This window comes from Rhinolophus hipposideros, assembly GCF_964194185.1.
Source record: "Rhinolophus hipposideros genome assembly, chromosome: 6".
NCBI classification, from domain to species: Eukaryota; Metazoa; Chordata; class Mammalia; order Chiroptera; family Rhinolophidae; genus Rhinolophus; species Rhinolophus hipposideros.
This window is the reverse complement of record NC_138052.1, coordinates 40,432,693-40,455,916: the sequence shown is the minus strand read 5'-3', so window position 1 is coordinate 40,455,916 and position 23,224 is coordinate 40,432,693. Positions and strand designations below refer to the sequence as shown.

Sequence of the window (23,224 nt, the reverse complement as noted above, 5' to 3'; positions counted from 1 at the left end):
ATTTTCATTAATTCAGCCTTAAATGTGACTTTGTATCACTGAATAAGTGGCTTACTTCCTAAAGGTAATGGTCAGATAGGAAATCATCGCACTTTTCTTGTGATTAGCATAATATTTATTATAGTCTTTTTATAAAATTTAATCATGACAAAAAATTACTATGTCCATATTAAAAGTAAAAATACTGTGTCAGAACAGAAAAAACACGTTCTAAGCCTTTCAAAATGTCGAAGTATTGAAGTACTTTGGGGCAAATCTCTACTAGGGACTCCCCACTTGGCATTCAAAGTAACAATGATAGCTATTTACAGTTTGTGAAAGCTTGCATTGCAATATAATTTACATTATGTTTCAAATTTCAAGGTATTGAAGTATATTTAGGTGAATCTCTATTAGGTATCTTCGTTTAGTTTTCAAAATAACAATAATAGTTATGTACACTGTTTAAAAACTTGCATTGCACTATTTTTTTTAACGTCCTAATACTTTTATTCATAGAAACTGAGAATGTGTCACAAGAAGATGGTCCTGAAGTGAATGAGCCACTGCCTTTAGCCACAGATCAGCCAAGTCCAGAGAAACAGGGCTTGGACATGGAGAATAATTCACCGGAATCATCTTTTGTGGATTCTTCTATAGTTTCAGGTACTTGGAACATATTTACATACGCGATTACTTCCAAAAGAATCAGTTGGTACATTGGTGACATCACTGTCTGTTAAGCAGGGGAAGAAAATTTGGGCTTTGGGGTTTTGTAAGCATTTTTATTAAAATAATGCTTCTTTAGAAGAGATTACGTTTAAATAATTCCTCTTGGTGGCTAAAAATAATTTCAAAACTAATGCACTATTAATAGGTTATGAATGTTACCACATTTGGTTCTAATTTTACTTTATAAGACATCTGCAGTCCTTGTAATTCAATAAGTATCATAAGCATGCCCTACATTTCATGGCTTCCAAAGCACTTTGAAATACATTGCAGTGGCTCGCTGCGTTAGGGACGTTTCAGTCAATGACAGACCTCTCATATGATGGGGGTCCCATAATATTATAAAGGAGCTGACAAATTCCTATTGCCTAGTGATGCCATAGCTGTTGTAAGGTGGTAATGCAATGCCCGACTCATGTGTTTGTGGTGATACTGGTGTAAACAAAGGGCTGCCGGTCAGATAAAAGTATACTCCATACAGCTATGGACAGTGCATAATATCTTATCATGATAATAAACAGCTATACTATACTATACTTTTTGATCATTATTTTAGAGTATGTACTTTTATAAAAAAAAAAAGTTTACTGTAGAACAGTATGTGGTGTTACCCTGGCAGCAGCCTCATATATCTAGGGTTTACTGCATCTCTAGATTGCATTATTTTCTCTTGTGCTTGATTTAATTTCACGTTGTTTTGTATAGTAACATGCTGTATAGGTTTGTAGCCTAGAAGCAATAGGCTGCACCGCCTAGCCTAGCTGTGTGGTAGGCTACACCATCGAGGTTTGTACAAGTGTGCTCTATGATGTCACACAGCAAAATCACCTACGGATGCATTTCTCAGAATGTATCCCAGTTGTTGAGTGGTGCATGATCAGCTCTGATAATTGAGTAAAGCCAGTACCTTTCCCCCTGTTTTACATACTGGGATGTCTGGAGTGTAGAGACTAAGACCAAGGCAAAACACTAAAAACCTTGTGGAAAGGAAGACAAACAGGTACTCGGCTAGTGTTGACTTGAATTGCAGTAACTACTTCACGTGAGGACGAGATACCACCATGTCCACTTTTTTTATATGAAACTGCCCTGGAGGAATCTAACTAATTTAATTATGTTTCTCTCCCTAATTTGCTTATAATATAATCCTCTCTCCTCCCATCTTTTCCCAAAAGGGCCACATTCTATTTTCTCAAAAAATACTAAAGTCTGTGGTGTGCTGACAAATGCTTACCAAGTGGCTCTCTGGAAAAGAAGAAGGCACTGATTTGTAGCATATACCAATCTCCCTGGTGTAAATGCTTCCACAATGGCTGACATCAAGCCTCCAACACAATGTTGCTGGACACAAAGTTGAGAAGAGATGTACATTAGCACAACATTATAGTCATTTCCACCATACAGGGGCAATGGACATAAATAACCTCAACATCATAGATAATAATAAAATCTAGCAAAATGATCAGGAAATGATGGATGTTAAATATCCATTACCTTTGTTTTAATATAATTTATGTAACTCTCAGTTTATGGTTTTCTTTTTTTTTAAATGGCTGTGCTTAACATATGGCTGGGAAAAGTCTTGAACTTTTAACAATTGGCTCTTGAGCCAGTATAAGGTGATTCCAGCATACCACTGCAAAGTTTACTATTTTCTACACAGAAAAATAATATGGCTACATTGTAGCAATTTGAAAACATAGAAACATATAAAGAAAAATCACCCATAATACTACAGTATATTACTCTCAACAATTGGGTGTGTATCCTTCCCGTGTTTTTACACACCTGGATGTCTATACATTGTGACATTTCTCTTGTGTTCATTAGATGTTCTTCTACAGAATGGTTTTTAAAGATTGAATAATAGTTCCATCCACTGGATGTATTGTAATTGATTAACTAATTGTTGAACATGTAGGATATTTCCAAGTTTCTTCAACATGAATTATGCCACAATAACTCTGTATTTATGTCTCAGTTTAAGTTTTATAAACATATTACGTAATTGGAATTTCTGGATCAAATGATTTCTATAACCTTAAGACACTTGATGAGTAATGTCAAGTTTCACTCCAAGAACTTGTATCAATTTACATGTCCTCCAAAAATATAGAGAGTGCCTATTGCCCTGAAGTAGTTTCTACAAGAGTGAGTAATATTTTCAAACTTTCCAACTGGGTATTTTATTATTTCAACTTGAATTTCTTGAATCCTGTTGAAAAACATTTTTACTAGTGAATTCCTTTTCGTTGTTTTTTTTGTTAATTACCTATCTTTTTCTATTAAGTTATTTTTAATCTTCTTGCTCACTTAATATGAACTATCTATAACAATCCTTTATCTTGACTAGTACCAATATTTTTTATAGCTTGCCTACTGTTTAGGTTTGTTTATGGTGTTTGTTTTTTCATGCAATGTTTCTGAAGCTTTAATGAGTCAATTGGAGGAGGGAGTCTTATTGAAACTCGCTTTCTGATTCTGTGGCTCCTGGGTGGGGCCTGAGATTCTGCCTTTCTCACATGCTCCCAGGCAATGCTGCTCCTGCCAGTACTGGACCTCAATTTAAGTAGCTAGTTTTAATTTGTAGAATAACAATGCTTTTAACTCTGAATTCTAGAAGATTGACTTTTTTTTTTTTTTAATTTGAGCAACTGTGCTTTTCTTCAGAAATCTTGATTCTATAGGAATGCCAAAATCCCCTGTCTGACTGTGGGGTTTTCACCTTTTAATAGATTTCCTTGGTAGACTATGACATCTCTGTGGGTTACCGGTTATTTTCTAAATCCATACTGGATAAAAGTGGACAGGATAGCAGCTGGGAAATGGTCCTGCATCTCAAATAGGGTTTTTTCATCCAAGATTGCCAGACTAATGGATCTTATCAGACTGTATTTTATCTATCTATGGAGGATTCTGAGTCTCAAAGTGGGCAACATTAAAAGCAAAACTTTTTTTAAAAGTGTATTTTCTTACTATTTAATATAAAACTTAAAGCTGCATCTTGTGAAAAAAATCCGGATCTTAATGATGGCCTTAAGGAACAGAAAGTGTTGTTGTTGTTGTTTTTCCTCTTGGGTTCCCTTCCTCCCTCTCTTCCCTTCACTTCTTTCAATTTCACAAATATTATCATGTACCAGGCATGTAATTACAGTGAGGGGATAACAGAAATGGCTTCTGACCCCATGATGCTTTCAGCTGATGGGTATGTCAGCCAAAGAGTAGTCATGGCATAGCTGCATAATAAGTGCTATACACTAGTAATGCATTAAGTGCTACGAAGAAAAGTACAGACTATTAAGATACATAAAAGTCTGAGAACATGTGAGAGTACAGTAAGATCTGCAGTAATCTGAGGACTCCATTCCATACACAGACTTGGACAATCTTCTACTCTGTAAGATACTTGCGATGTGAATTTGGGAGCAAATTAGTCCAATCCATTCTGGCTCTTTCCAGAGCAGTAACAAAGGATAACTTATTTATGAAAATGTAGTGCCTTTGCGTTAGGGCATAGACGCTGCTGCTGATGTGAGTATGCAGAAAGAAAAAAATTATTTCCAATTTCAAATGAATACTTCTCTAATTTTTATTTCTAAGCCAGATTCTAAAATACTTTTTCAGTGTATAGTTGTCTCGATGCATACAAATGTCAATTATTTAAATTCTTAATGCAAACATTCTTCATGTATTGTTTTTTAGCCTCTTTTAGCCCATAATACACCTGGTGGGTGAGGCAGACTGCCATTAATAACTGTGACCCACCTTGAAACCCATTTTAATCACATCTTTCCTTCATCCTAGTGGTGATATAACAGAATTCCCCAGTGGATAGTTCTAGAGGGTGATTTCATCATGTCTCCACATCGGGGTTTGGCATTTCTCCCTCCTTCCAACTGCTTCCCACTAAGAAAGTAGTTAATAATTAAGATATACCAATAAGTTTTTTTTTTATTTTGTCTTTTTCCAAATTAACACAATAATTTCTGAAGCATACTTGAATAGTTGTCAGACTATTAAAACTGTGTGTGATAATTCTGCTTTCTGAAGTCACTGGTCATTTTATAAGAAAATATTGGAAAACTTTGGTGTTTCTCTTGACAGCACTTCCCTAAGAAACATCAGAGGGACACAAAGCCCACATTCATCTTATTCTATTAAAATATTTTAATTATAGAAAATACATAATTATCTGGATTATTTTAATTCTATAAGTTTATAGTAAAATTGGTTGTACAATCAATTTTAGTTGTCTGCTACTGTTGCTTTGTCACAGGTGAGTATTTATTTTATATTGACATTTTTATTATACCATTGTAAGAATTAATGCTCTATAATAGAATAAAAGTAAAGTAAATGAGATTCATAGCTAAATGAAATTTATTTTGTTTGGAATCAACTTACTTTAATGCAGAGTGCCGCAGAAAAATCCCTCAAATTTACCATCCTATGTTGTATTTCCCTGTTGTCAAATTAGAACATTGAAATACCTCATATTGGCCAGCAGAGGGCGCTTTTACATTTATGAAGAGAATGAAATTTCACTGTTCCTGTATAATGTGACAGTGTCGTGTGTGCTGTGTGTGAATATACAATGCGCATGACTATGAATGCATGTGTATATTTTGATTTATATATTCGTTCACGTGAAGATTTTAAAATTCCACCCCAGCTAATGAGCTTACCAACCTGCTTGTTTTCAGACTTTAATACCTTCTTTTTCATATTCTCCCATATGTTCTACTCCTTAGGTTTATCCGGTGACATTATGCTTTGGAATATATTGTGGATATATTTTGCATAGATCATGTTCTGTAGGAGGGGTTTAAAAATTGACCTTTATAAAACAGCCTCCTTCTCCCTGGCCCAATCTGTTACAGCACTTTTTTTGTTGTTGTTTTGTTTTGCCTTTTTATAGACCTAAGTCCAATCTTAGATTTGGTCTATACTATTTTCTGTTAAAATGCCACAAAATTTATCCTTGCACTTGAGGACCAGAATAATGTTCTATAGCACTAACCTCTAGAAATTTAGAAATTTTTTAGACTCTCTGGAAATAAATACCTTATAGCACTTGAGATCTTGGTGGAACAGATTAATGATAGAAAGGCTACAATAATATTATGTCAGAATCACCTATACTATTACAGGATTGGTTTGAATTAAGATAGCTCTCTTTTACTGCTTTATTTTTTTCTATATTTACTTACATTAATTATTGGGAACTAGAAGTTACACTGAGGTAATCCAAAAGGCAGATATGAATTTCAGCTGAGAGAGACTGAGATGCTGCTGATGCTGACATTGGTGTTTGTGAAGAATAATATAGGTTACATTTTATTTGAAACCTACCATGAGCCATCTAGGTCAGTTATATGACTTACAATAGTTCTAGAAGGATTCACCCGTCATCTCTCAGTAATGAAGACAGATATTTTGACAGGAAGAACTCTAGCTTGTGTGCAGCTTATGCATGCTGGATTTATTTTTATGACATCCATTTTATGGCTACAATCTTAAAGGTTTCCTTTTGTTGTCTTTCGCAAATTTTACCACAGATGATGATTTTAAATTTAGTTTGATTATTAGACCTCACCTTCCCTATTTTGGTGTGTGAATGAGGACTAGAAGCTAGCTAGAGTAGTGGCGATAGGAGCGAGTTGTTCAGAAATCACGCCCTGAGGCATTGTCCTCGCCCTCACTGGTTATAATCCAGTGCACGAAAACAAGTTATACCCCCAAAAGTGAAGCAGTCGTCTATCTATAGCAAAAGAGAGAGTGTTACAGGATGAGAAGAGAATACTTGTGAGAAAAAGGAAAAGAGAGAAAGCTTACCAGTAGGGGAATATGGGACATTTCGTCTGAGGCTTCAAAGTCCTGTGTTAGATTTGTAAACAGAAGTGGCAGGAAGCATTTCAGGTTGCACACACATCATGAGCAAAAGCACAGATCTAGGAAAGTTCAAAATATGTTTAGCGTGGAGGATGTGAATAATGGGGGAGGCAGGAAGTATATGGGTAATCTTTGTACCTTCCACTCAATTTTGCTCTGAAACTCAAACTGCTGTAAAAAATAAAGTCTACAAAAATCAATCCAAGTACGTAATGTGATATTCATTATCAAGGATAAACATATCAAAATCCAGCTGTAATAAACACAACAAAATTCTATAAACATTCCTGTAGGAGAACAGGTGATTAGAGGGGAGCATTTATGGAGGAGTGTGGTGGCAGATAAGACTTCTAAGATCATTGAGAATTAATGGGTTTCGCATGATTTTTACAAATGCTTTTCCTAACGCCAAAAATACTCTCAAAAGTTTATCATTCAGCATTTGGACAATTACAGAATAGTAGTATGATGCACATGTTATCATCTCAAATGATGTTTGTAGGAAAGCCCTTGATTAGAGGAATGTATTCTTAGGGTGCTAGAACTGGCTCACACTGGCTTGCAGGAACTCAATGTGCAGGGCTTCCTAACTCCACACAGTGGCTTCCTAACTCCACACAGTGGCTTCCTAACTCCACACATGGCACCACACTGATAGCCTGAAATCAGCCATGGTGGGAATATTTACATCATGGAGATGAGAAAATACTTTTAAATTGTGGCCTTTTCCCCCCAAAGAGCTGAGTTTTGAAGATTTACCAGGATTCTCTAAAATGTATCTCTCAACATACTTTCCTCATGTCTGCTAAAGTCCACTTGATTTCTACAGCTCTTCCCGAAGGGTGCTTACCAAAGAAGTTTCCAATTTATCTTCCTCTATCTTGCCACCCCTAAACCTTGTTACTGCCAACACTGACTTCCCGTGGGGGTCTTCTGGCTTACCAGTCAAAACTGAGTCTGCTCTAGAAATTTTTGCCTCTATTACTCACTGACAGCAAATGAATCAGTCATTCTAGTGGGTATGGTTATCCCCATAGCCCTGTACTTTAATAACCGTCTTTCTATTTGTGACCCAACTCTGAAGCCTAAAGAGCACAGAGATACAATTTAAGCCAACATCCTTACATGCAATTCAAATTTAATTCTGACTGAAACATTTCAGCAATATAAATTCTATAAACAGGAGCAAGGAGCTCCATGGACAGCCAGTTATGTGGGCCTGTGGTTCTAGGCGAGTTTTTTTTCTCTCTCTCGCTCTTTGGGAAACTCATTTCCTAGAAGCTTGGATCCAGGAGAGAATATGCAAGGTGGGTGGAGGTGGCTTCTCTCCATTCTGTGGGAACACATGTTCCCTGGCACAGAGAGAAAAATCTGACAGACCAAAATGTGAGCGTGTGTGTGCGTGCACACGCACACATCCATATACATGGAGCTGAAAATAAAAGTCATCTATTTCCTCTCAAAAGAAGGTTATTTCAAAAGAAAGTGAAACTGTATTATTAATAGTAAGAAAGCAGGTACCCTTAAGAAGCCCATGCCATGTTTGAGTGTGTGCCCTTATGTGTACATGTGTTAGAAGTTTTAAGGGTCATCTTTAACATTCTAGGCTGTGGGGATTATGCAAGTAGAGAGAAGGTAGGAATCACGAAAGAGGTAACTAAACTGCATCACGAGGTCAGAACTAGAATAAACTTATGGTAACCATAACAAATGAAATTAGACTATTTGCAGACCACGTAAGCACTGCCTCTCAGGAGAAGCAGTTCTGTGGGTGCCCTTCGTCCTCAATACATACAGGGGCCCCTGGCCTGCTTTCTGCTGTACTACAAGGAGAATGTATGGCAGCCTGAGGCAAGGGGTAAAAAAGGAGAAACAGTCTACCGGCTAAGAAATGCACTGAGGCTAAAGATAGGAGGGACACTACCTACAGGAATAGAAGTAAGAACTCATTTGTGTCTTACCTAATGAAGCTTAGCTCTTAGGTTGAAAAACAATACACTGATCAACTAATTGTTAAAATAGCATTTTCCAGCAGAGGGCATACTTTACATTGAAATAGATTTAAAAAGGCCTTTTCAACCAAGTGGTTTTCATTTTAATTTTTTTTAACTTCAATGTTTTTGGTTTCTAAATGGTTTAAAAATATTTTAAAGTATTTAAGATCCAGAGGATGTTAAAAATGAAATTTCTCAAATTCTAGTTAATATTTCTGCCTTAGTAAAATATTCAAGTTGTGATTGTAAAAAGGAGGCAGTTTTTTGCCAAGGCTTATGGACTGGTCTTAGATACTTATTATCATTGAAAGCAAAGCTGTTCTTTTTTGTGTTGTTTACAAAATTATTGCAGAAAATCCTATCTTTTAACTGGATGAGTATCATTTTCCTTTATTCCAATAGAGTTTGATATGAATAACTGCTTTTTTTTTTTAACAGAAATAACCAGCATTTTCTAATTTGTTTAATAGCTAGTGTTGATGTTTTCCCTAGAGGAAATAACACCTATATAAAAGTTAACTGAACATATTATTTAATAAAACTCTAATATTCAACGTCTCTTTAAGCAGCAACTTTATGAAAATTTAAGATTTGTTTCTCCTCAAGTTTCTTTTCCTTGATCTAACAGAATCATTTTCATAATAAATTATAAAGTAGAAATTACTACCTATAATAAATTTAAAAAATGGTTAAATCACTTGTTACCAGTGGCTGAGCATAGACCTCGAGACCTATCTGCCTGACTCCTTAGCCCATGTTTCTTTCATGGCAACACCCAGTCTCCAACTGACTGTTTCAGTTGATCTATTTTAAAATTATAGACACATGACTTTATTCATTAGGACATAAGTTAAGATTGACATACCGTGAAAAGTATGAAGAGTGAAATAAGATATTACTATATAATCAATTGCAGGAATTCTTGGCTTATAAATTCAATAGGTTAATTTAATTTTGGCATTATGAAAGCACTTTCTTGATCTGGCTTTTTGAGGTGTGTGTAACATGATTTTTAAAAATGAATGCAGGAAGATAATCTCTGTGGAAAACATTCTCAATGTTATGGGAGATACAACATATTTTCTTTTATTATTAAAGTTATTTCCTATACTACCTCTATTTCTGTGAAATAAATATACATACATACGATTTGTATATATATATATATATATATATATATATATATATATATATATATATAATGCATAAGAATTTGCTGCCTAGGAAACAAAATTATTTTTGTGTTGAGAAATTCAAGACTTATGCTTAAAATGACAAAGAAATAGACCTGTATATATTCACTTTTGTTTTTGTAATAATCTCTAGCAGAATTATTACAATTAATTTTGTTTAACAAGGATAGAGTGTTCCTCTTTTATTTGTGTACAGGAAAAAAAGTTTCAACATAGTGTGGATATTTAAATGTAAAGTACATAAAAGTGTATGGATGAAATTAGAAATATTAGCAACATAAAACAGTCTTGCAAACTTTCTTTCTTGCAAAAATTAGTGGTTTCAACACTGATAGAAAATTTGACATTATAATGAAAATGTGTAGATACTTTAAACAATTTTATTTCACTTAAACGTATAGATACAGGATTCTTTGCTTCTTTACAAAGCTTCGCACAGATCATCAGCCACGCATGGTGTTGGGTAAAAGGCACTGGGATACTGGACATAGATTCAGAAAATAGGGACTCCCAGCTTTGTCCCATTCTGGCTGTGTGATCTGGATAATGATTTAACCACTCTGAGCTGTAGTTTCTCACCATAAAATTGAGGTGATAATGAATATCTACCACATAGGATGTTGAGAGTTTAAAATGTAATTTACATTACATTTGTGAAAGCACAAAGCTCAGGGTCTCCCTAACATATTACAGATTAATTTGTTAGAAATAATCCAAAAAATGAACTTAATTAATAATACCCTATTTTTGGTAGCAACTTTCTCTAATATTCATTAATTATTTGTGTACATTGAATTAAATAGCTCCCCCAAATCATATGTATGTTAGAAAAAAGCATGGGGAAAATCTTGACTTTGCATATACGTGAATCCGGTTTAGGATTATGGTTTAAATGCTAGTGATTAGAAAATAAAATGGAGATTAAATGTAATTGCCATTTGTATTACACTTAATTGGAAACTTAGAGATATTGTGTTAGATTTTAGATAACATTTGTTAGTATTTCTCAGTATTTTTGATATTTTATTCAATTCTCAGTACCACATTTAAAACAAGAAATGAAAAGCATGTCAAAATTGACTTTTTTTTTGCCTCAAAAATCTTGGTCTATATTTCTAGATCCAGAATTATCCTTGCAATGACATTTTCCTGATCTCATTTTACACCTTGCCTTTTTCTTACAAATCATATTCTCTTTTCATCAGTACATCTGCCCAAAACATTCTTCTACTTGACAGTTCTATCCCACATTCGCCTCTGAGCTTCTAACAAGGCATACCTCTGGGAATTGCAAAGTGCCATATTTAAAATCTCTCAGTGAGATGTATAGATTTTCCCATGTGATCATAAGGGAGTCCTCAAATCTGAGTTTTAGAGCTAATCTACAACAACTGATAAGCACAGTATTTTCACATTAGTGTATTTATGTTGTGCTAATGTACTTAAACAATGTGTGTGTCCACTGAGAATTTTTCTACAAATTTCTTATTAGCTTTCTTTTAACTTTTAAGAAAGTTATCTTACATATTTGACTGTAATTGGCTATAATTCCATTTTTTCTAAGCTAAATAGGCTTATTCAGATTGAAAGAAAGATATCGTAGACAGATGTCATAAATCCATTTATATGACATTCTGGAAAATACAAAAGTATAGGGACATAAACCCAGTCAGTAGTTGCCAGGGCATAGCATGAAAACTGACTACAAGGGGGTTTGAGGGGACTTTTGAGGTGATGGGAAAATCTTCATTGTGATGGTAGTGACAAAGCTATATACATTTGTCAAACTCATCAACCTATAGACCTAAAAAGAGTCATTTTTACAATGTATAAATTACACTTCAATATACCTGACTTTAAAAATATAACTGGTTAAAGAAAGAGAAGATACCTGTAGTTTTAAGGAGTTATACACTCTATTTCCAGAGAAGTCTTATTGATAACATACTATGTATCTGTTTTTCACCCATTTCTATTTCCAGTCCTAAATGTGTGACACCCAGACTAGTTTTAAATAAAGGCTACTTTAATATAATTTATTTAGTGTGTTTGGCAGCTTTAGCATGAAATAATAGTTATCTAATAAGTATTATGAAATGTTATTAATTATAAGAAGAATATTATTAGGTGAAACTCTCACCCTAGTAACGCACCAACTACTTGAATTTTATTTCATTTTCCATTCACCAGCAATTAAGCTAAAGTGCTAAGAGCTTATCATACCTGATATTACTTAACGGTTATCAAATCCTGTGAGGTAAATTATACTAGCCTCATTTTAAATGAGAGGAAGTTAGGGACAGAGCAACTGCAACTGTAATTTCACAATTTTTTCCGATTTCAAAGCCAACATTTGTAACCATGTTTCATTTATTTTTACCAGTTTAGCAATAGTTCTGATGCTTGAGGACTGAATTGCATAAATCCTTGGAAATAAACTGTAAAGAGGGGAGTCTTCCCCTGAGGGAAAGCAGGTTTTCAAAAAGAATTGATACTGAGTACTGGAAACAGGAAATCAGGTAACAAGTGCAGGTTATGCCCTCGCCACTCACACTAATTATAACTCTTTGATAGAAGCTTAGTTTAATTATAGTAAAGAAAAATATTTATTTCCAACCTCACATGAGCTTCTAGTACAACTGCAGTGGCAGGCTTTACAGATAGACTTTCTGAGCAAATTCTTTTTTCATGTTTTAAAGTTATGTTTATCACCAAACTGCTATTTTCATAACTAATCAGCAAATCCATGTACTTTACTACTTTTTTAAAAAAACATTATTAATTCCCTACTATTTTATGTGAAAATCACTCCATAGTTTCTGTATAATATTTCTCATTTAAAAGTCATTCTCAAGCCTATATCTTCTTTTCTGGATAAAATTTACATGTCGGGAAATGACCAAAGTCATAAATCCTTACAACTTTGCATCAGGTCTCGTCTTAGACGTATGGTTCTTTAAGTAGGTATATGTATTTGATTCACCACTCGGCAGCTTCTTAGCCATAGTGAAGTTTTGAAATGTAGCTTGCCAGAAACGCTTACCTTTCATTCATAATTGTCTGGGTGTGCCTTCCCTACTTGCATTGAACTGTACGTACTGTGTGTTGTAGAGGTGTGCAGTTAAAATACGTTTATTCTCAGAAATATTTCTAAAATATTTTAAAATGTTTTCCTTTGCAGAATCAGACACAAGTTTGGCAGAAGGAAGTGTCAGCTGCTTAGATGAAAGTCTTGGACATAACAGCAACATGGGCAGTGATTCAGGCACCATGGGAAGTGATTCAGGTACTGCCTAACTGTTGTGTAAACCTTAAAAAGTGTGAAATAAGACGCCATATAGTGGAAAGCATGGGGGCTGTTCATACCCTCCCTAATGTATTTATGCAATTAAAGCAATTCTTTTCCACAGTTGAAGTTGTTTTGGAACTTTGCCATTCGCTTTCTTTCAAAGTACAACTTACAAAAGTATTAGACTCAAGCTCTCTAAATTTGATCCAGTTCATATCTTTTTGGTCTGACACATGCCATGTTCCATAGAATCATGTCGTCTATTTTATTTATAAGATCTGTTTCAATTCATTTGACTTTTAAATTCTGTATCCAATTTGGCTTATATATTCCCAAATTCTATTTTTTTGTATTAAGATTCATTTTAAATAAAAAATTAATACTATCAATAAGATGAGTGTGACTCTGTAGGTAACTGCAGATAACAAGAGTCCCTCTTTAAATGAAGAATTAGAAATTACACATACCAGTATAGTTAAAAAGTTTCAATTTCTATAAATATATCTTGCATGAGATTAGAGTTTGCAAAATATTTTTGTCACTCAGTAAGAACCTTACTAGGTGTTTTCCAAATTACTCTCCATATTAGTTGAATATCCTACCATAGAGTGCCCCATACTTGAGCAATACTTCTTGTTATCAAATCTCCTAACTTTTGTCAGTCTGATCATTTCAAATCCCTCCTGTCTGTTCTTTGAATGTGCATTTCCAATATTACTGAGCTAAAATGTTAACGTTTTTTAAGAATGGGTTACGGGTCCTTGAATGTCTGTTACACACTTTTCTATGCGTATCTGTATGTTTGAAATATTTCATAATTAAAATTAACAAACAAAAAAATGTTTTGCAATGTGGCCAGTTAAGAAGCAGTAGAAAATGGGCAAGAAACAAATTATTCTTTATTTGTTCTGCGATTGAGTTATAGAAAACACTTAGAAAATATTGTATACATCAGATGATTCTGCATTCTTAGAAGAACTGTAGGAATTTAGATCTACAATAGGACTAATGGGTCAAAATAATTTACATAAAGATGTTCATCTGCCCTAAAAGCCTTACAAATTAGTGAATCACCTTCTTTATTTAAATGTCTTTTCTCTTAGTAACACTCCTGAATCCCTTAGAACAAGTTGGTTTGAGGAAACCAAGTTCACCAAATGTCAGTTATAACTTTAATTAAAAAGCATTAATTCATTTTCTGTTCCATTCAATCAGTGTTTAGTTTATCAAATTCTTTCCATGTGCTTATTTCTGTGGATTATATTTATTTTTTTATGCTTGTTATACAATTGTTTAATTTAATTATTAACATTTTTATGTTGCATTTTTGATGCTGGAACTCAAAATATACTCTAGCTAATATTTAACATTTTTATGGGTTGCTTTAAGCTTCTGGACCTCATCCTAAGTTTTGTTTGTCTACGTCAGGGCTTTTCAACACTATTCATTCATTCAGTAATTATTTAATGGCTGTCCTTTATGTTCAGGGCATTTTGTCTAGTTAGCAAATGTAGCTATTTACTGATTTTCAGTCCCCAATGTGGCATGAAAGACATGATAAATCTAAAAGCAACCTACTTTTAAAAAGCAAATACATTTTCAAAGGCAAATACATTTGAAGGCAAACATGTTTTCCATGGAAACCCACTAACTTTCTAGATGGGGTCAGTGCCTAGGAAAAAGAATTGCTTTGCATAGCGGGTAGTAGAATTCTGAAATAATAAAATTAGTCCTGTCCCTTATGTGCGTGATATAGGATGAAATAGAAATCAATTTAGAAAAAGGTTTAGATGAATTATGAACATTGAATCCCCAAAAAACATTACAATATTTTGGATTATATTTTAACCTTTGAGGTTGCCATCAAAGGCACATTATTACACGTCTTTTGTCCACCTTCAAAGGTTACACAATGGGCCATAAGGATAATGGACATGACCCAATACCATAACATTATGTTCTTTTGTGGAAGTATTACATTCTAGTAAAAGATAATCAGTGATACTTTTCAAGTTTAAATTATTCTAATTGCACTATGGAAGGCTTTTTGTTTTTCTTTTTCTCATTTTTCAAAGCGATATACAGCTTCTCACAAAGTAGCAATTTTTTGGCAATACACATTGATCTGATATGTGAAAAGTGTTTCCTTACTATTTTGAGGTAATAACTATTAATATTTGTCCAGCTGAAATGCCATATTTTTTTAAATTTTTTTTGTGGTTATATACTATAGGTAAAGGAATACTTTTTCAATTTCAAACACATGCAGTGACAGACCTTTTCTTTCCAAGAATAACTCAGCTGTCAAAATCAATGTGAGAATGAAATTTGCCACATGGTGTAGTTCCAATAGAATTTTATTATTTAAGCCCTATTTGATTTCATTTTTTTTGACCATTTGTATGGTATAGTATAATTTTAAGGTCTTCAATCAATATTTGTTGTAGAGGAAGGGCACAATGTTATTCAAAGCCCATTCATATTTTAAATACCGTTTTCATTATTGCATTTAATTGATTTTGCTTTTCAAGGAGAGCCAAAAAGAAAGAAACAACAAACAAACAAAACCCAAACATTTTTTCTTTTTTTTTTTTTATAAAGGAAATTGGCTCCTGGCTCATTGATACCAGTCCAGTTCTCACCTTCTGGTGACAGAGAAGAGAAAATTCTCTTTTCATTGCTTATGTGGATAAATTCTTCCATCCCTGTGTCAGAGGATGTGATAAGGCAAGAATCAGGCTGAATATTTAGCACTCATCCAGCTCTTTTGCTTTGGATGCTATTCTCACAATGAATCCAACTCTAATTTTTTCCATATTCACTCTGTGCTACTCTTTTAAACTTGAGGACATCCATCTAGTTCCTAGACTTGACTCAAAAACGTGGAAGAGTATTGAGCTTTCCATCTAATAGCCAGATATTTTTAGTGGCAGCAGGATAATGCCTTAGACTCTAAATTTGAGGATTAGGACTGTATTCTTAAGAATGCATGCTTATAATAGGCACCCAATAAATACTTACTGCAGAATGAATTAGTGGTACATGGCTAGTTAAGTACGTGGCAGTAAAATGTCATGACTTTGATTCTACAATTAAATTTGAACATGATAGCTTTTTCAACATTCTAAGTCTTCTTAATTTGTTAGTACAATAAATATCTAATATGCATAAGTGATACTGATGTTTGACTCATTTGTCTTAGTTTTAGGTTCCTGGGAAAAAGACTTTGAAAATTTCTCTGAGTTTCTCCTTTCAATTTCTGTTACCCAAGAATATAATAATAAACATGAAAAACAAAAGTGGAAAATAATGATATTTTAAAAGTACATGTAGCTGTTAGGAGGAAAGCAGAACTTTATTCTTTTTTTTAATCTATGCTGTGGGGACAGAGCCCCAGAAAGCAGTTTCCAGGCTCTCGGCCTCATGTGGAGAGGTGCTGGCTCAGATAGTGGATGGCGGTCAGCTGTGGCTGGTTGGCCATCAGCTATAGCCATTAAGCCATTGGTCACTGATATAACTGCTACGGCTATGGAGTGAAGGAGGAGAGTGAAGGAGGAGAGTGAAGGAGGAGAGTGAAGGAGGAGAGTGAAGGAGGAGAGTGAAGGAGGAGAGTAAAGGAGGAGAGTGAAGGAGGAGAGTGAAGGAGGAGAGTGAAGGAGGAGACTGAAGGAGAGTAAGGAGAGTCGAGGAGAGTTGGTCGGTTGGCAGCAAAGCGGACAGCAGGTCGCACGTCGTGTAAACCCAGCCTCCAGTGAGACCATAGTGGTACGACTTCCCTACCTATGGCTCCGTGGGTGTTCCTTTTTGGCCTCACCATGTCCTGCATTTTTATGTGGGGAGCGGGAGCAGAGACCCCGCAGGCCGCCACGCCGGACACCCTGCACGACATATGCAAAAATGTACCTAGAGTGAAATTAAGTAGTTTGCTAATTCTTTTAAACAAACTTCTTAGATTAACTACCAATTTAAAAGTAAAAGTAAATATCTTGATGTTGGTGGTAATTATAATTTAAAATACATATTCCTTTGCAAACATTGTGACTATTTTTGGAAAAGTTATGTTACAAAGGCTTGAAATATAGGTGGAATATTAGGATTTTGACCATCTACGAAAGCCACTTAACAGAGAAGTAATGATATTCTTAAATAAATTTGAACCCTTCCATGAATATAATAGAAGATGAATTGTTCTAATTGCTGTGGAGTTCACAACAAGCAGGGAAAGAAAACGTAAATGTGTATTTTTAAATGCTGGTGATCTTGAATGAGTTTTTTTTTGAAAATCATATTAAATGAATCAGCAGATGATCCAATGATGACTTAAATGTATTGCATCTGTGTTTACTCATCCATGCAGAAGGCAAATTTCCTGCCAGGTGAGTAGATGACTCTTACTAAATGGTATTTGGTGTGAATTTTCCTACCTGTTCAGATCATGCTATCACAAGTTAAAAACCAGTTAAATAGAATCATCCCTTTGCTGAAATGGAATCATCAGCAACTTTTTTTTTAAGTTAATGGGATTATGTTAGTATAGTTTTATTGCGATCGTTGATAAGAGAAAGAACACTTACTTCATGTGTAATGAAATACTGATAAGTGCTGTCATTTCATTTTTTTCTTATGATTACATAAGCATAAGATAGGCTTTTAAATTGATATAATATTTATTTTAATGCATTCCACATCAGTTATACATTTTTAGACCTTTCCTCCTCTGGCTAATATAAATAATATGGTCACTTCTAAACAAAATATATTTAAACTGAGATATGTGGTAATGATTTTATTATTCTAATGTTCATTAAATTAATGTATGTTAGTACTTTATCAGTATTTTAAATTTAGAAATCTAGGTTAATTGGAAATGTTTTTAATGTATTGTGCTTTGAGTTTCAGGAAAATATGAATGCATGGGGACATTCATATAAGGAAGTGATAAAGACCATAATTCAAAACCAAATTTGAAAAATTAGTCATAATTGAGTTTAAAACAACAAGATTGTTTTTCATGTTTTAATGAAAACCTCCAAATTAAAGGCTAGTATTGGAGGAGTTTTTCCCTTAGTCCATAAATATTGCTTCTGTTTAATCTGGTTGGCTCAAATGCCAAGAATAAAATTTTTTGGTGTTTTTTGGCCATTTTAAGATATTTTAGATAAGATAGATAGAGAGACAGACAGACAGAGAGAGAGAGACAGACAGACAGACAGACAGACAAAGACAGACAGAGATATGCTTTTGGTATTTGGCTCTCAGACAAAGTTTTTCAAATGAAGGGAAGTAGCATCAGCCTTATCTTTGCAATAAAAAGTAAAAGAGGATACAGAATAAGGAGGACTGAAGGTTCCTACTTACCCAGTTCCTCTTGATTTATAGGTGGAAAAGCTAAGAGAAACACGTAGGTCATAATGGCTCAACAAAGAAATGGAAAGTCTGGTGCATTAAGAACCAAAACTGCCAATCCTGCACCACAGCCCTTTCCGTAATTTCCGCTTGGCATTGCCCATTCTGTGAAAAGACCCCCTTTATTGCCCCCTTCCAGTTCTCCATCCTGTTAATTTACTCCCTCTGCACCCCCACTCCCCAGGCCACTTCCATGATAGAGTGCCTGAGTTGTATCCTGCAAATACAGAGAGCTGATACCCTTTTGGTGTAGAAAATAGAAAACGGATTGGTTTGGGCCATACATTGGAAAAGGAATTTCAGCCACAGAGGTGTATGTTCAGGCCTTCATTATTTTGTTGTCCATTTCTTTATTTATCTTTTTCCCCTTATGTTTCTTCCTTTTAACTTCCTTTAGATGAAGAGAACGTGGCAGAAAGTGCATCCCCTGAGCCAGAATTGCAGCTCAGGCCTTACCAAATGGAAGTTGCCCAACCAGCCTTGGAGGGAAAGAATATCATTATATGCCTCCCTACAGGGAGCGGGAAAACCAGAGTGGCTGTTTACATCACCAAGGATCACTTAGAAAAGAAGAAAAACGCATCTGAACCAGGAAAAGCCATAGTCCTTGTCAATAAGGTATTCAAATGGCACATAATATAACACTGTCTATTTTCATTTGGTTCTTTTGAAGCATGTGTATAGTGACATTTGTAACAAGGGATCACGCAGATTTAGTTTAATTAGAAAAATGTCAAAGTAAGTATTTTATTTTAAGTTGTTGTTTTTCCAGTTGTATAAAATATCAAAATTATTAGCCTTTAAAGTAGAATTTTTCTATAAAACCAGAACATTTAATGAAATGTAACTGATGTATAAAGAGTATATTTACCCAGATATTCTTTAAGGTTGACTGGTACGAATTTATCATTGCTATAAACATAAATGACCTCAAAATATCACAGGAATCTAGGATCAGATATTGTCTTTAGAGACTCTTTAACTGTTAGTCAAAAGTGACAAGTGCTCTTTATCCAGAAGATATATAATTTGGTTTGGAGATAAAGAGGAAAATTAAGTAAATATTTGGTTGATTTATAGCAAGTTAAATAAATAATAATTTTCAAAGATTTTTTTTTATATAATAGATATTATTAAATGCAACTGAGGTTTTCTTTAATAATTCATATCTTGGGGCATTTGAAGGCAGTCTTCGTAAACAGGTGTAAGTTTCCTTCATTTTAAACAAAATCTAGTGATTTGAGTTTTATTCAGATAAATGAGAGTTTATTAATTTATAAATTTATAAATTGAGGATATTAATATTTACCATTTTATGGAGTAAAAATTGAGTATACTTTTCTATGATCAGAAACAGTCTTTTTTTCCCATTACTTATGGTAACTAGATTCCCAGTTATTTCTTGACAGAAAATGTAGTAATAGACTATACAAGTTTCCTGTATTTTTTGGATTTCTGTTATGATAAAAGGTTTAGGTGCAACCTACTTTTCAGTACTAAAAAAACATACACAGAATCCATGATCTGAATGGTTTCCTTCATGTAGTTCCAAATGAATTTTGAACGTATAAGCTAAGCCTAACGACCTCTCCTTTATATTTGTATGCCCGTTATTAGAAGTTTTATTTCTTTTGTGGTCATGGTACATTAAATTTTTTTCCATAGTTTTTCATATATTCCCTTTATTAAGGATATTATCTTTTGGAATATAATAAATTTAGGTGTGAATATTGTTTCTATCTACCAGTAGTTTGACTTTAGACAAATTTCTTCATCTATAAAATGAATAAAATAATAGTACCCGGTACAGTTGTTCAGAAGTTTAAATTAGATAACCTATCTAAATCCTAGGAATGACTCAGTGGATATTAGTTCTTTCTGCTCCTCCTTCTTCCTCACCTTTATAACTAATGAAATGGAATTCCTTAAATAGTGAGCAGAGTCTTAAGTGTCAGGTCCAGAAAAAAGAACAAAGTTAACTGCATTCAAAACCACTTAAACTGATGTTCTTAATCCCCCTTGGACATTCTCCCATTTCCTTAAATTCATTCTCATCATCTACCCTCCCAATAAGCTCTTTTTCCCTACTTATCAGTCTCTCTGTTACACCACCTCCTCCAAAGTGTGTAGCCTCAAAACATAGGAGTTATTTTTTATTCGTCTGCTTCCTTTGCTTCCCTTATCAGGTGTATTAGAGTTGAAAGAGACCTTCAAGATAGGCTTTTATCCATTGCCAAGTGGTTCTCTCACCTCTGCTGAGTAACTTTGAATATCAAGGAGGTCCCCCTTCTAACAAGACAGATCAATCCATTCTTTGAAAAACTGACACTGTTGTTCAAACTGACATTTAGAAAGCCTTACATGTATTCATCAAAATCTGTTTGTGTGAATCCACACTCATTGGTCAGAATTCTTTCCTCTGTGATAAAATAGAGCCTGTTAAGTTGTAATTCTCTTGTCTTATTACAGTCCTTCACATAGAGAAGGCAGAAAGTGTCATATAGCTTCTAAGTTACTTTTTTGTTCCCTGGGATGAATATCCCCAGTTTTGTTTTTGTTTTTTAAATCTGTTCTTCATATAACATGGTTTCCAGTCTTTTCATCACCCTGAGTGCTAGTAGTTTTCCAGACATTTATCTCAGACCCTCTTAAAACAGTGTCCAGAGTAGGACAAAATACTATAGGTAGAGTCTTATCAGGGCAGAGTTTAGGAGAGATGTGACACAGCCCATGACTGGGTTTGCCTTTCTCACCAGTGCTGTCACCCACAGTCTCATCTGGAGCTTGCTGTAACCTAAAAAGCTGAAATTCCTTTTCATTTGAAAATCTGTTAAACCTCTCAAGTTATTTTTGTGCAGTTAATTTTTGAGCCTAAATACAATTAGTTTATTTCTTCATATCATTCGTGTTAATTGATTATTTCAGTTTTCATATGCATCTAATGCACCTTCCTTTTTATAATAACTTGTCTTCTCAGCGCTATATTCCATTCACAAATCTTTCATCCCATTGGATGTAGGTGATTTTAATGAACCCAAATTTGAAGCCCTGTTTAAATGTTAAATTATCCTCATTAATTACTCATATTGATTGCATTGTTGTGTAGACATTTAAGGACACGAGTCTTATTCCTGATCTGTTTTCCTATTGCTTTTCCTATTGCTTTCCCTAAGAATTACTAGAAGTCCCTTTTCTGGTTCTTCCACCTGTGTCAAATTTTTTACTTTATTATCCCATTTCTTTGAATTTTAAAGTAAATTTCAACTTTAATTCTTTTTGATTGAGTCAGGAAATCTCTGGCCCAGTAAGCGAATATAACCTGCATTCTGTATTTGGCCCAACAGCGAGATATTATAACCCTTTCTTTAAAAGGGAAAAATTCTGTTCCCTAATATCATTTACTTTCACTTCCCTTTCTCCATCCTTTCCAAAGTTATTGCCTTCAAATGCAGAGAAAAATGAAAATACCACCTGTGTTCCCAGACTTTCTATTTCCTATCTAGGGATTCAACATCATGAGAAATAAATCCCAAGTTCCTTCAGATGCTATGATGCAGTCCCATATGATTCAGCAGAAGTGGGTAGCAGTTGGGTTTGATTAGTCTTGGCAGACACTCTGTCATATCTCAAGAAAAGGCTCCAGGAGGACCACACACCTCCCAATTAGCCATATCAGACTTGCATCTGGCTTTCTCTGTATCCTTCAGCAGGAATTCAATACCACCCAGAGTAAATGTCAGGATTTCCAATACCTGCTACCTCCTATGACAACTTCTTTTTGTTTGTAGATGAGAAGATGCTGCTTCTTTGGAAGGTCTTGACTCACCCTTTACAGGCAGAACCTCAGGTCCCTATGTCACTCCATGGTATAAAGACTCTTAAATCTTTCAGTAGCATGAAGGTATTTAAAGATAAATGAAATGCAAAACGTGTCCTCAAGAAATCTACAGTCTAGGAAATGAGAAATGTGTATTAATGATATAATAATACTATGTTGCACTTTACATTATCTCATTAAAACCACACAGCTACTCTTTGAAGCAACAATAATTATCTCCATTTTACCCATCAGAAAACTGAGGCTCTGAGGCTTTAATTAGCCTGTCAGGGATGATCCAGCCAATAATCAGAAAACTGAGACTAGAACCCTTTTCTTCTAAAGTCAACTGGTCTCTTTCCACCATACTTACTGCTAGAATAAAAGGATGGATAAAATATCAGGAAAGTTTTCTGAATATTGGCAATATGTCAGCCTCTATTTCATTTAATTTTCACAACAACCTTACCACATGTTAACATTATCCTAGCTTTATTAATGTAGAGATTGAGATGAATGAGATGATTAAGTGACTTGTCCAAGGTCACACAATAAGCAAGTACCTGAAGTAATTGTTTTCAGAGCTCACTTTCTTTCCTCTGGATCATGCCATATCTTTCCACAACATTAATTTCCATTCTTTTCTTCAGAATACTTCCTTCTTAGATGATCACCTCTGTCTTGTATAAGTGGAATGACAAAAAATACAGCTGACCTGAATCCTTGAAGAACACAGGGTTGAACTGTATGGGTCCACTTATACACAAATTAAATATGTCAATTATCAACGGAATGTGTCAATTGACTGCTTATGTTTTCAGTAAGGCTTCTAGTCAACAGAAGGCTATTAGTAGTTCAGTTTTAGGAGAGTCAAAAGATATATGAGGATTTTTGACTGCGTAGGGGTTCAGAGTCACTAACC

General features: G+C 34.4%; 1 protein-coding gene across 1 annotated transcript in view; it reads left to right on the top strand.

The window, feature by feature from the left end:
* The window catches only part of IFIH1 (interferon induced with helicase C domain 1), a 52,625-nt gene that overhangs the window by 11,380 nt on the left and 18,021 nt on the right, over window positions 1–23,224 (top strand). Inside the window, exons 3-5 of the mRNA XM_081051419.1 lie at window positions 499–645; window positions 12,972–13,076; window positions 18,883–19,103. Of these exons, the coding sequence (XP_080907545.1) occupies window positions 499–645; window positions 12,972–13,076; window positions 18,883–19,103 (473 nt within the window). The remainder of the gene's footprint in view (window positions 1–498; window positions 646–12,971; window positions 13,077–18,882; window positions 19,104–23,224) is intronic.